At 50.0% G+C, this 14,658-nt stretch overlaps 1 protein-coding gene across 4 annotated transcripts; it reads right to left on the bottom strand.

Moving 5' to 3' along the window:
* Nucleotides 1-4,318: 4,318 nt before the first annotated feature.
* ANKRD33 (ankyrin repeat domain 33) lies at nucleotides 4,319-8,591 on the bottom strand. 4 transcript variants are annotated; one of them, XM_045829698.1, is made up of 5 exons: nucleotides 8,531-8,591; nucleotides 7,938-8,191; nucleotides 7,597-7,726; nucleotides 7,280-7,420; nucleotides 4,319-6,006 (listed from the first exon to the last, which is right to left on the bottom strand). In XM_045829698.1, exons 3-5 carry the CDS (start codon nucleotides 7,715-7,717, stop codon nucleotides 5,279-5,281), a joined length of 990 nt encoding a protein of 329 aa, XP_045685654.1. In that variant the 5' UTR covers nucleotides 7,718-7,726; nucleotides 7,938-8,191; nucleotides 8,531-8,591; the 3' UTR covers nucleotides 4,319-5,278. The 4 variants fall into 4 exon arrangements, with proteins under 4 accessions (XP_045685654.1, XP_045685653.1, XP_045685651.1 ...); XM_045829697.1 differs by lacking the exon at nucleotides 8,531-8,591 and having other exon boundaries at nucleotides 7,597-7,722; nucleotides 7,956-8,010; XM_045829695.1 differs by lacking the exon at nucleotides 8,531-8,591 and having other exon boundaries at nucleotides 7,597-7,722; nucleotides 7,938-7,996.
* Nucleotides 8,592-14,658: the final 6,067 nt, after the last annotated feature.

A 14,658-nucleotide genomic window follows, 5' to 3' on the forward strand; every position in this document is an offset into this window, starting at 1 on the left:
GCCGGAGCTGGACACAGGAATCTGCCTTTGTTTCCAGCTAGAGGGGAAATGCCATAAATCCTGCCCCTTCCTACCCCTCCAGCATCCGTGCCCAGGCTCTGCCCTTCCCGGCACCAGGGGGCCTCGTGCTGAGGACCTTCCGCCAGCTCCTGTCTGCAGGAGTCCCTTGTCCACAAACCTCGGAGACTCATTCCCCCGAGGTGACTCACTGGTGTGGATGTGGGAGACAGGTCAAGGGCGTATCCAAGGCTGGTCTGAGGAAAATAGCCACAAAGCAGGATTTAGGTTTCAACCCACTCACCTCTCTCCTTCTCCTCAGAGGGACCATGACTTTTCACCGCTACGGCAGACACCTGGGTCTGAAAGGAGGAGCGAAGGGCGAGGCTTGGCCCTCCCTCTGCCGACTGGCTCCCCTGCAGACGGGTGGGCAGATGCCAGAGTCACACAGGCGATGCAGGAGCTGGATGGCCAGGGGAGCGCAACATGCTGGGGTCTGGGGGGACAGAGAGAGGGGACAGGCCAGGAGCCCAGGAGACACGGGGGGCCCTGTCTTCAGTTTTTCTTTGTCTGTGGGCCTATGTGTCTGCGTGCCTGCGGGATGGTTTGTGTGAGCTTCTGAGGATGGCCTCTGGGTGCGACCAGAGGTCCACACCTGGTCTGTGTGCACTTCTGTGCCTCTGAGCTCAACGGTGCGGGCGGGACCCTGGCTGGCTGTGTGTCTACCTGTGACACTGCCTGTGTGACTGTGGTCGAAGTTCCAGAGTCCATCCAACCCCGAGCCTTGCCCTCAAGTCCTCCCTTCAGATTTGGTATCTTCCTTAGCCACGAAAAGGCACGGTCCCTCTGAGGAGAAGGAGGAAAGTGAGCAGTTCTGAATCTCTGCATGAACCCAGGCCAGATGCGTTTCTCAGCCAAGCTGGCCGAGACCCGACGGGGAGTCCTGCGAGACCAGTGTGAGGGGTAGGGTGACAGGGAAGCGGGGGCTGAGGGGAAAGTGCGGAGAGGGCGCGCTGGCCTGTTGGCTGGTGTGGTGGGAGACGCCTGGGGTTTTCACCCATGTGGGAGGTAAGGCTCCTGGGGCATAGGAATCCTGTCTAGACGCCCCAGTTTGGGGAAAACTGGGGGAAAGGGGACACAAACCAGTGAGTCCCTACCTGCCCCTGTCCTCTCCATGAACGTGTGCTCCCTTGCCTACTCTTGGCCCACCGGGGGTTTCCTGGGAGAACTGGGGACACTGCCACTCCTGGAGCCAGGGCAGCCCCTGGGAGGAGGAAGGAGATGACAAAGGCCCCGCTAAGCAGCTGGGACCTGGGTGGGGCCTAAATTCAGTTCTTTTCCATACACATTTAAATAGGCAGGGCCCTGAGCCAGGGGTTAGGAGACAGATGTGGTCTCTGCCCACACAGGAGTGAGGAGAGGGTCCCCAAGGAGTCCCCACAGGCCTGGCGAACACCCCAGTAGGTGTCAGGACAGCCACCCCTGCTGTCCCTTCTGCAGGAGCCCCCAGTCTCCAGAGCAGAGGTGGACACATACACACACACACACACACACACACATAGGGAGCAAGGTGGCAGCCGTCGGAGCTGCGGTGACGGGAATGGGCTGAGATAGGGCCCGGGGCTGGGGGGCCGAGTTTGCAGGCCCTGGGTGTCTCGGATAAGTATGTGTTTTAGTTTCAGGGGCCACCAGAACAGAGCCCTAGAATCACAGAGGAGGCCAAGGGGCTCCAAGGACACATCTGCTGGCCTCCTCCACAGAACTGTCCCCTTGGCATTTCCTCACCCTGCCTCTAGCACAGTAACAAAAGCTCCTGGGCACCGAGCCAGGCGGCGCTCAATGCTCCGCATACCTCTCAGTGTTTTGTTCACACAAAAACCCTGGGAATTATACACAGAGGTCCTTGATGGCAAAGACGGTAAAGGGCAGTGCCAGGGTTCAAACCCAGATCTGTTGACGGCAGCAGGGCAGCCTCGCTGTGGCCTGTGTGCTGCACAGCCAGGGCCCTCCTCCTGGCTTCCTTGGCCTCTGCTGACAAGAACTTGGCTGGGTGGCCTCAGGAGTTGGGCTGGGGGTGAGGAGAAGCTGGGTGTTAGCAGAGAGGCTGACTTCGGACAGCACAGACCGAGCAGCCCACGTAGGCCTCCTTCCTCTCTGGGAGCCTGCAAGGCTGTCAAGAGCTCTTCGATGATTAGAGGGAGACGGCTGGGCCGGGGAGGAGGAAAGGCGGCACTGCAGGCCTGGGCCACTAGCCACCCTGCAGATGGCCGGGGATGGAGGGGTGCGTGTTCTCCAAGGCAGAGAGGAAAATGTTGTCCAGCCTGGGGCCCAGGCATTACTGCCAGGCCAGTCTCCTGGCCAAAGCCCACCCTTTGCCAGCCAGGAGAGAGCGTGCCACAGAAGGTTACCTCTCTGGCCCTGAGGGTGCTGTGGCCTCCCCTGGACCGCTATAAAACTCCAGCCGATTAGAGGCAGGAGGGAGCAGCTCAGAAAACCAGCAGCACCTGGGCTGTACGTAGAGACCACGTGCCACAGTGGCAACGACACCAGCTTTAGAGTACAGGACTTGAACTCCAGGGGCCACTTGGCCACTTCCCAGCTGATGCCCTTAAGCAAGTCGCTCCACCTCCATAGCCTCAGTTTCCTCAACTATAACAGAACAAATGTTGTGAGGATTAAACAGAGCGATGATGATATTAATCAGGCCAGGCACAGTGCAAAGTGCTTCATTATTTCACTGAATTCTCACAACAGCCCTGGTGACATGTTACTATTACCCCCATTCTACACAGGAGCCCTGCGGTTCAGAAAGGAGCGATAACTTCCCCAAGGTCATGGGCCAACTGCTGGATGGAAGTGCACAACCACTAAGCTGTTCAGAGCCTGTAGACACAGTTTCTTTCCTGTACGCAGTTTCCTCCCGCGCCTGCCATGCCCAGTGCCAGAGCTGCCTTCGCGTGCTTTGATTGCAGCTGTGATGGGGAGGCAAGAATGCCAGCCCCACCCCAGAGGCCACGAGGCAGCTCAGTGACAGCCAGGGCCCTCCATTCAACAGGTGAGAGGTTAGGAGAAAATTAAGTGCCTTCCAAGGGATCACACAGGTGGGAAATGACAAAGCTAGCCTCGACCCATTCTGGTCCCCCAGGGTCACCTTCAGGACACTCCCGAGGTACCACACACCATCTGCTGTGTGTGTGCGCATGTGTGTTTCTCTCTATTCAAAGAACAGATTTATTTTTTAATTTTTCAAAATTTGGTAATACATGACTAAAAAGTCAAAGCATTCTGTGCAGCAGAATTTCAAATCAATCCATAATTTATGTAGATCGTCCACCCCCAAGGAGATGGCGCATGACTCCCCACTCCTTTCGTGTGGGCTTCCCACCACACTCCTTCCCCAGAGCGCAGCCTGGAGAGCCCGGGGGCGTGGCCTCGCAGTGGAGAAGCCTGGCGGACACTGAAACCTGAGGGGCGCGGTCTCGGTGAGTCAACTCAGCCACGGTAAGTCGGTAAGTCGAGTTCATGGTGTGACCCTTTGATGTGATGTGATGATAGCGACACCGCACCTCGGTGGTCTTTCTCCGGAAAACCCACACCCCCAGTCTAACCATAAGAAAAACATCACTCAAGTCCAAGTTGAGGGACCTTCTACAAAACACCTGAGTGGTGCTCCTCAAAGCTGGCAAGGCGCCCACAAACAGGGGATGTGGGAGAAACCACCACAGCCCGCAGGGATCCACAGAGACCTGGCCACTGATGTGGTGGGGGGTCCTGGGTGAAGCTCTGGGCCAAAAAAGGACACTAAAAAGAGAAGTACAGTATGGGCTTTATTAATAATATTGTGTTAAAATTAATGGTAACCAGTGTACTATACTCATGCTAATAACAGGAGAAACTGGGTGCAGGCTATGTGGGAACTCTCTTCACAACATTTCTATAAATCTAAAACTGTTCTAAAAAATAAAGTTTATTTTTTCAGAGTCAATTTAAAAAAAGGGGGGGTAGCCAATGAAAAGTCTCCCTTCCACCCCTGGTGAGCGGTTCAGTTGTTTTCCCAAGAACATCATCAAGGTTCTTTCCAGGGAGATTCCAGTGAGACGGCGGGGGGTTAGTGTTAAGAAACTGGCCCCCTGGCTGGGGAGCTCAGTCGGTTAGAGTGTCATCCTGATACGCCAAGGTTGAGGGTTAGACCCCTGGTCAGGCACATACAAAAAGCAACCAATGAATGCATAAATAAGTGGAACAATAAATCGATGTCTCTCTCCCTCTCTCCCACCCCTCTCTCTAAAATTAATAATTTTTTAAAAAAGACAGGCTGGCCTCCACAACTGGCTCTCACTCTTGATCTTTGCCGTTTTCTAGCTGTGTGACACTGGGTAACTCCTTACCCTCTCTGTGCCCCACGTCCTCACAGATAAACTCCCCATAGGATTATTGGGAGTGTTAAATGTATATAGTAAGCACCTTATAAACGTTGCTTTTATTATTACAAATATACAAGCAAATATATGTATGCAACAAATGTATTAAGAAAAAAACGTCCAAGACGTTAAGTGAGGCACACAACAAAATTACTGGGCGCCAGAGCAAAGGTGTTTCAGCCGCTGGCTAATCACGCCCCCTATGGGCCATCCCGGGAAAGGCACTGTGTTGGACGCAGCACTTACTACTGAGCGGTGCCCAGACTCTGTAAAGTTAAGAGGTTAACCTGTAGAAGATCAATAAACAGCAACTTATTTTTATCTGGTAGAGAAAAAAAATATGATTTTATTGCCAGAGAGGAATTAACTTTTTCTATTAACTTCACAGTCTTTTTCCAGCTTCCTTTTCCCCACCGGCTGTCAATAGCGGTTTTTGTTTCTTCCTTCGACCCATCCTGCTGCTTCACTCACTAAGTAGTTAAATAGCTGTCGGTGCTCACTTGATATTTGTGTGACTCACGTTTTACCTTGTGCCAATTTTACCTTGACAAATGGCGGTATGCCATACAGCCCTTGGTTATTTTTCCCTCAAACATCTGGAAGATAGTTTCATACCAGAACTCAAAGAGCTTTCTTACCCCTGTCTTATCGCTGCATGGAATAATACATCGTATGTGTGTATGGTAGCTACACCCATGATCGATCTAGCCAGCCCCCCATAGACACTTAGGTTGTTCCACTCTTTCACTGCTGCAGACAGTGTTGTGTGAATACCCTTGCACGTAGGATGACAGGCAGAAGGGGTCGTACAGGGCAGAGGAGGCTACGGGAGGAGGCTGATTCCATGCCCCCAGTCTGACCTAGCCATTCTTCCCCTGACTCTGTGCACACCCGGCTGCCTCCTCCCGACTCCTCCTCCTCTGCATCCTGAGCTCCTGGTATGGCCAGACAGGAAGGGCCAGCCTGCAGTGCCCTGTAGGCCTGGGCTCTGGCTTGCATTGGCTGGGACACGAGGGAGCCTTGGAGAGGAGGATCTTGGGGACTTGGGGCCTGGGACTGGTACTGTCCCTGGGCTGTAGCCACTGAGGGCACATGCTCAGCACACCCTGCGGGCTGTGGTAGGGGGTGAGAACCTGGGGACCAGGGACTACCTGGGGAGGCTGGGGTACCGGGGGAGGGGGAGGAGCGGTGCCTAGCAGCTCTGGCACAGACTTGCTTCGGGTTCCCAGCGCAGGCGGGCAGTCGGGGCACAGGGTGTGGCAGGCAGTGGTGAGGAAGGGACTGGTTAGGCTGGTAGTGATGGTCACAAGGTGGTCCAGGACACCCCCCTCCTGAGGAGACCGGGCAAAGGGGAGGCTCAGGGTGGCCTGTAATCTCTCTAGGAGAGATGGGGCAACCTGGGCCTGGGCCTGGGCCACGAGCTCAGGCAAGGCTGGCCACTCAGGCTGGAAATGCCAGCTGAGCTGCTCCACTCGGGGCCGCCGCAACAGCTGCCGGACCCTGCGCACGGTATCGAAGCTGTCGGTCAGCACTGCCCACTCCAGGGCTGTCTTGCCCCGAGCGGGATCCACTGCTGTCAGGTCAGCACCTGGAAGGGGCACAGGGGGTGTGGGCTGGGACAGGGACTGGCAGTTTGCACAAGGGAAAATTCTTCAGCAGCGGGGCTGATCTGGGCTCAGTTCAAAACCAGAGTCCCACCCATCTTGCTACAGCTGGAACCCAGGAGCCCAGGGCCAGGGCCAGACCCAGACCCCAGCCCCTCTTGTTTGGGATTGGTGAAGAAAACTGAAGTACAGAAAGGGGAAATATGAGCTCGGCCTGTGAAACAAAGTGTCGTAGGTTTGATTCCCAGTCGGGGCACATGCCTGGGTTGCAGGCCACGGCCCCCAGCAACCGCACAGTGATGTTTCTCTCTCTCTCTTTCTCCCTCCCTTCCCTCTCTAAAAATAAATAAATAAAATCTAAAAAAAAAAGAGAGAGAGAAAGAAAGGGGAAATACTTCAGAGAAACACCCTGGGGGTTTCCAAATCTGGAACAGAATAGGGACCCCCCGAACCAAGGAACTGATCAAAGGGGTGGGTGCAGGTTGGCCAAGAATGGAGAAACCCAAGCTGCACCCTCTGGGATAGGTGGAGGGGTGTCCTGTTGGTCCTTCTTTTCTTCATCACACCCTCTCATCCTGGGTAGGGGCGTAGTCATCACTGAGTCAAAGGTGAAGGTGCAAACTCCCTCCCTGCTCACCCTAAAACCAATCTGCTGGACGGGGAAAGGAAGAGCTTGAGGCTGGGGTCCCCGGAGCTATCAAGAGAGGAGAGCCCCACCTCAGGGAACATGAAGGCCTTCGACTCCACGAACCATGTGGACTTCACTCCGGAACAACCCCATGCAGCCACACCTTCCAACCACACATCACCGCGACCCCGCAACCCTGGCTTGTCGGAGCCGGACATCATCCCAGCGGAGGCCGACACCCTCGTTATGCTGGTAAGGCCCAGAGGGGGAAGCCATCCCTCTGCCCACAGTCACTCAGCTAGAGTCAGGGCCGGGATGAGAACGAGAGGGTCTGCTTCCAGAGACCAGCCTTTCTGATGTTAGGTTCTCCAGTGGGTCTAGGTTATCTTCTCAAGCTTTCTTTTCTGGGACGTCCATTAACAATGTAAATGGAGCTGTCTGTAGCTGGACTTTGTTGACTGTGAGAAACCCAAGCACACTCCCATCATCCAGGAAGTCAGCCCAGATTGATCCCCCATCTCCACCTCTCTCCTCTCTGCAACTCTGACAGCTGACTTAAGGGTCTATGAGGGTGACTTGGGGGTGGGGACTGGAGGCCATACATCCTGGTCCGTCCAGGCCCTGTGCACCTGCCATGAGGAGGGCAGCCACGCATTCAGAGTGGTCCCGAATGGCAGCCTTCATCAATGCCGTCAGCCCCCGCTGGTCTCGGCGCTCCAAGTCCAGGCCTGCATAGTAGTTGAGCAGGAGCCTCACCAGAGACACATGGCCTGCGGAGCATTGAAGGCAGATCTTGGATCCCCAGGAAAGGGGTGGTGAAGCCTCAAACCCACCCTCCACCCAACACAACAGAGTCTGGGGTGGGAGAACCTCTGACAGAGCGTGTGGAGCTATGGCCCGATCTGGAGGCAGGGACGGGGAGACGGTGGGGTCAGCAGCCTCACACCTGCTTGGGCAGCCAGCATGAGGGCTGTGTCTCCTTCTTTGTCCTGTTGGTTCACATCCAGGAAAGGACAGCGGCTGAGTAGGGCCACAACACTCCCGAAGCCACGGTAGCATGCGACCATGAGTCCTGTCTGGGGAAGGAGCAGGTGGGTTCCCTGTGCCCTCTAAATCCACACTGGCCCAGAGATGTCCCAGCCCCTAGGGAGGCCCACTTTCACCCGCTCCCTTCTTCCTGAGGGCCCAGGCAGTGGGTGTTGACCCTGAAACTCCCTCAGGTGAGTGTGGTGTGGTGGGGACACAGAGCTATCCCGGCTGCCCTGGGAAGCCTATGGGGTAGCTCACCCTCCCATTGCCATCCACCTGGGTGGCCTCCTCTGGGGTGACCCCACCATCCAGCAGGGCCTGAAGCTGGGCAGAGTCATTGCGAGCACAGGCCCAGAACAAGGCCCCCTGCCTGCAGTCTGGGGCAGGAATCTCATTGCTGACACAGGACAGTGCCTCCGACGTGTCCAGTCCTCCCCCTCCAGAGCAGCAGCTCTTCCTCTTCCAGCCTGGGGGACAAGAAGGCCAGTCCCCCCTCCTCACGCAGTTGACATCTGCAACACGGAAAGGAGGGCAGCAGTGTCTCCCTGGATTCCAGGGAGGGATCCCAGCAGCTGCGAATCTCCCAACCCTTGCCTGGAAGAGGAGATCCTTTTCCTGCTGGGGTATCCCATGCCACCCAACCTTTGAGGGAGGACAAGTGGAAGCAGGGAGGATGAGTGACAGTGGCCCTAAAGGTCAGAAGTGGTTCACAATAAGCGAGGGTCCCACTGAGATTCAAAAGGAGTGATCTTCTCTTTCCCATGGGGCCTCACCTAGGGTTTGGAGGCTCCCTAGGATGCAGTCATTGGTGGGGCCCACAGCATCCCCCAGACTCCGGGGAGGACACTCACCGAATCTCCGGAGCACTGGAGGTGGACTCTTTCTCCCCAGGAAGCGATGCAGGTGACAGATGGCTAGACTTAAGGAAAGAGCTTCTGCAACCCCCCAGTGCTGAGCTGGATCAAGCCGGGTTAGTCAGGGTGGGGGCTGGGAGGGACGGGTGCTCTCCTGTGCAGCTTCCCAAGACTCACTCTGAGGTCCTACCCAGAGTGGTCAGGGCCCAAATCACCGAGGCTCCTCCCCGACAAAGGTGGCTCTGGGAGTAAGACCCTCCTCCCCTACAAACACACTCACCTTCCACTTTCTAGGGAGACACCTGCACCAGAAACAAACCCTTCAAAGTTGGGTCATGAGGTCTCCCAATACCCAAAGTCCCTGTCCCTTTGGCAGAGTGTGACTTGATGAGGTCATGGTGGTGCGACAGGGTGTGAGTGTGGACATCTCACTAAATAGAGCTGGGGGAAGTGGGGGGAAGCTCCAGGAGTCACCTGGACCTATTTCTTGAAGTTCTGGGGAAATTAAAACATAAAGAATTGCATAATTAGGAGGAGTACAAAAATTATGATATATTAAGTTCAATGGACTTGTTTTGGTGTGGTCAGAAAAAACGGATACACTAATTGAAATAAAGAACAATTTACAGGGAAACAAAAGTAGAGTTGATGAAGCTTGAATCAAATCAATGATTTGGAACATAAGGAAGCAAAAAACAACTAATCAGAATAAGAAGAAGAAAGAATCCAAAAAAAAAAAAACCCCAAGGATAGTGTAAGCAGCCTCTGGGACAACTTTAAACATTCCAACATTAGCATCATAGGGGTGTCAGAAGGAGAAGAGAAAGAACAAGAAATTGGAAGTCTATTTGAAAAAATAATGAAAGAAAACTTCCCTAATTTGGTGAAGGACATAGACATGCAAGTCCAGGAAACACAGAGAGTCCAAAACAAGGTGGATGCTAAGAGGTCCACTCCAAGACACATCATAATTAAAATGCCAAAGGTTAGCCCTGGCTGGTATGGCTCAGTGGATTAAGTACCAGCTTATATACCAAAAGGTTGCTGGTTTGATTCCCAGTCAGGGCACATGCCTGGGTTGCAAGCCAGGTCCCCAGTTGGGGGGCATCGGAGACAAACCACACATTGATGTTTCTCTCTCTCTCTCTAAAATAAACTTTTGAAAAGAAAAAAAATGCCAAAGGTTAGAAATAAAGAGAGAATCTTAAAAGCAGCAAGAAAAAGCCAGTTAGTTACCTACAGGGGAGTTCCCCTAAGACTGTCAGCTGATTTCTCCTTTGCAGACGAGAAGGGATTGGCAAGGAATATTCAGTCATGAAAAGCAGGGACCTACAGCCAAGATTGTTCTACCCAGCAAAGCTATCATTTAGAATGGAAGGGCAGATAAAGAGCTTCCTAGACAAGAGAAACCTAAAAGAGTTCATCGTTACCAAACCATTATTATATGAAATGTTAAAGGGGCTTATTTAAGAAAAAGAAGATCAAAACTATGAACATTAAAATGGCAATAAATATATATCTATCAATGATTGAATCTAAAAAACAAACTAAGCAAACAAGAACAGAGACAGAATCATGGATATGGAGAGCGTTTTGATGGTTGCCAGATGGGAGGGGGCTGTGGGGGAATGAGGGAGGAGGTGAGGGGATTAAGAAGTACAAATAGGTAGTTACAGAATAGTCATGGGGATGTACAGTACAGTGTAGGAAATAGATTAGCCAAAGAACTTATATGCATGACCCATGGACATGAACAATGGTGGGTGGATTGCCTGAGAGAGTGGGGCATGCTGGGTGGAGGGGGGCAAAAGGGGAAAAATCAGGAAAACTGTAATAGCATAATCAACAAAATATAATTTAAAAATGAATATAAAATATTTAAGTTATAATACTATTAAGAACATTAATTAAAATATCAAATTATTTGTAATTATTTATTAATTTAATAATAAATTATTCTTTTTAAAGTTACTTTATTGTTGTTCAATTACAGTTGTCTGCATTCCCCCCACTCCCCCCACCCCAGCCAAACCCACCTCCCTCCCTTGCTTCCACCCTCCCCCTTGGTTTTGTCCATGTGTCCTTTATAGCAGTTCCTGAAAACCCTTCCCCCAGTTATCCCCTCCCACCTCCCCTCTGGCTATTGTTAGATTGTTTAATTTCAATGCCTCTAGTTATATTTTGTTTGCTTTTTTCTTTTGTCGATTATGGTCCAGTTAAAGGTGAGATCATATGGTGTTTGTCCCTCACTGCCTGGCTTATTTCACTGAGCATAATGCTCTCCAGTTCCATCCATGCTGTCACAAAGGGTAGGAGCTCCTTTCTTCTCTCTGCTGCGTAGAATCCCATTGTGTAATAATACATTATTCTTTAAATTAATATTAATATTAATATTAAATTTATTTAATTGGTTTTGGAACTCAGGAGTAGAAAATTGAGCCGGTCACATTCCTCTGTTTACACCACTCCCAGCATCAGACTGAACAAGATCTCTCTCTCACTTTATTTTACTTTATTTACTTTATCTCTTTTGTTCCTTATCCCCATAGCTCATTCCTCTCCTACTTTTCTTTTTTAAAAGATTTTATTTATGTATTTTTAGAAAGAGGAGAAGGGAGAAAGAGAGGGAGAAAAACATTGTTATGCAAGAGAAACATTGATCAGTTGCCTCTCACATGCCCCCCCACTGGAGACCTGGCCCGCAACCCAGGCATGTGCCCTGATTGAGAATGGAACTGGCCACCTTTCAGTTTGCAGGTTGGCTCTCAATCCACTGAGTCATACCAGTCAGGGCTCCTACTTTTCTTTACCAATTGGCACAATGTACATTTCATTGAAAAAGGTAGTGTTGATCTGCATATGTTTTAACTAACACCTTAGAGTTACATTACCTTTTTCCCCCACTAAATGTATGTCTTCGAAACCTATCCTTGTTTTCTGCACAGTGTAACAGTTTGAAGCGCCTTTGGTCCTAAGTGATCCAAAACTGGTCTCAGTGGTGTGGCTGCTGCCCTAGACTGCTGCTCCACATTAAGCCAAAACTCCTTTTAGTGTTTCTTCTGAACTGCTGAGCTGGAAAGCTAAAACGCTTCCCAGGTTCCCTTGAACTAGGAACCTGTGAAGTAGGTTCTGCTCTTGTGCAAGACATAAATTTAGAACAGAACTAAATAGCAGGGGACATCCGTTTTGCTGTCACAGATCACGACAGATGCACTGGAGCTCTGGTGAGCAGCTTCCTGATTCATCGCCTTCCGGTAGTGGTGGCTGTTGTTTTCCTGATCACAGGCAGAGGTCATGTGTCTCTCAAAGCTGGGAGTTGTTCCTGGACCTAGAGCTGCTTCTCCCTCCTTTCATGTTTAAACTAGCCAGATCTGTTTCTGTTGTTTGCAGTTGAACCCTAATTGACCCAAGTGACTTCAACAAAGAGATGAAAAGTTCAAGGATAAGAAACTTTTGGTGTTGATGTAGCTTGATGATGTCAGCACCTTCTCTGGTAGTCTCTTGACTTTCCCTCATGGTCACAAAATGGCTGCTGTACCTGCAACCATCACAGTGAAATGTGGTAAATGCCCACTGTGGAATTCTATGCAGCAGTTGGAAGACATCAACCAGATTATGTGATAGGCATGGCTAATTAGACACATAATCCCCTATAATTCCCCTTTAGTTACCCTTTAGTTAAATGTAGCCATGTAACACAATTTTGGCCAATAAAATGCAAGTAGCAGTCTGATGCGTGAGGCTCCTGGGAAAACTTTGCTGTCTTGATAAAAGATGTGGAACATACCTTTTTCCCTCTTTCTTTTTTCCCCCATCTCCCACTGCATAGAATTCCATACATGCATCCATCACATTGTGCTTCTTTATCCTTTCAGTGACGGACATGTAGGTTGCCTCCAACTTCCTGCCACTACAAATAATGCTGCAGTGAACAGCCTTGAACACATCTAGTTGTGAATCTGCAAGTCAGCATGTCTGAGGTTGCTGGGCCATCAGCACCTACAGGCTACTGACCGGGTAGTGTCAGGTTGCTCTCCATTCTGCAGGGCCCCCACCAGCAGTCATAGAAGTCCCCCTACATCCTCAACATTTGTACTTACTCAGCTTTCTACCTTTTGTCATTCTGATGGTACAGAACAATAAAGGGATGTCACTGTTTCATATTGGACTTTTCTGGTTACCAACACTATGGGCATCTCTGCACACACCTGCCAACCACTCTTGTTCCCCTCCTACAAACTAACCGCCTGTTCACAGCCTTTGTTCAATGTTCTACTGACTTTTCCTGTTTCTTAAGTTGGTTTTTCAGAAATTCCTTTTAGTATTCTAGACAATAAACCCATTGTCAGATAGGTTTTAGATGTGGTAACTATACTAGAAACTTTTCTGTCAGTTTCATCTGTGGTGAACTTCCTTGAAAGGAATCCCGAATTTTGACAATGTGGTTAAATTGTCAAAGTTTCTCCTTATACTTGTGCTTTTGGGTCTTGTTTAAAAAGAATTTCCCAGTCCAAGTTCGCAAAGGTCTCACTTCTTTTCTTTCTTTTTTATTTTTTAAAATATTTTATTTATGCCCTGGCTGGCGTAGCTCAGTGGATTGAGCACAGGCTGGGAACCAAAGTGTCCCAGGTTCGATTCCCAGCCAGGGTACATTCCTGGGTTGCAGGCCATAACCCCCAGCAACCGCACATTGATGTTTCTCTCTCTCTCTCTATCTCCCTCCTTTCCCTCTCTAAAAATAAATAAATAAAATATTTTTTAAAAAGATATTTAGAAAATATATATTTTATTTATTTAGAGAGGGGAAGAGAGGGAGAACGAGAGGGAGTGAAACATCAGTGTGTGGTTGCCTCTCACCCACCCCCTACTGGGGACCTGGCCCACAGCCCAGGTATGTGCCCTGACTGGGAACTGAACCAGCGACCCTTTGGTTCATAGGCCGCCACTCAATCCACTGAGCCATACCAGCCAGGGCTCATTTCTTTTATTAATATTAGTTTTGTGTTTTAATATTTAGTGTTTAATCCATCTAGATTTACTTTTGTCTGTGGTGTGAGCAAGGGATCTGTTATGGACTGAATTTCGTCCCCCTAAAATTCATATGTTGAAACCCTAACCCCCCAGTATGACTGTCTTTGGAGATGGGCCTTTACAAAGATACTCAACATTAAATGAGGCTTTGTGGTGGGGCCCTGATCCAATAGGACTGCCGTTTGAAGAAAGGAAGAAACAGAGTGTGCACCCACGAGCTCCACTCCCCATGATAAAGGCACGTAAGGACACAGTGGGAAGCCAGCCATACACAAGCCAAGGAGAGTCCTTGCCAGAAGTCAACTCTGCTGGCACCTCGATCTTGGACTTCCAGCCTGAATAACTGTGATAAAATAAATTTCTGCTGTTTGAGTCCCCCACTAGGTGGGATTTTGTCATGGCAACAAGACTGGAAAATTTCTTTGCATCTGTCATTCAGTTTGCTAAATCTCTCTTTGGTTGTGTCTATTCTGCTGTTAAATCTGTCCTTTAAATTATTTTAAAGTTATATGATTTCAAACTTTATATGACATTATTTCATTTTGTCTGAAATGAACTGACATTATTACAGTAGGCTGAATAATAGTTCCCAGAGATGTTTATGTCCTAATCCCCAGAACCCACCAATATGTTACCTTACATGGCAAAAAGGACTTTACAGGTAAAATTAAGTTAAGAATTTGTAGATTGGGAAATTATCCTGGATTATCTGGGTGGGCTGGATCTTGCTGATGGTCTTTTTCCCTTTTGTGTTTCATGGGCTTTTTATTGGTTTTGGTTTTGTTTTTGTCTTTTACTGTGACATATTTATTTTCCCTGAAAAATGTTGTTGGAAGTTCTTTGAGGCTAAGAATAAACGTGTTTTTTTGTTTGTTTGCTTGTTTGTTTTGCAAAGAATATGACTTTGCTTCTGCCAGGCCTTAGAGGTGCTACCAGTGCTAAACCACTTTAAGCCCTGACTTGGAGAGTTTTGGGTTACCCAAGTTTGGGCTGCAGATCAGCTCAAGGACCAGCTGGTGGCTACAACTCAGGGAGAGCGCCTCTCTATCTGTGTAGCCCAGAGGCAGCTTTCCTCAAAGTCCCCAGCAGGTGAC

This window comes from Phyllostomus hastatus, unplaced genomic scaffold, assembly GCF_019186645.2.
Source record: "Phyllostomus hastatus isolate PE091 unplaced genomic scaffold, TTU_PhHast_1.1 phas_scaffold_93, whole genome shotgun sequence".
NCBI classification, from domain to species: Eukaryota; Metazoa; Chordata; class Mammalia; order Chiroptera; family Phyllostomidae; genus Phyllostomus; species Phyllostomus hastatus.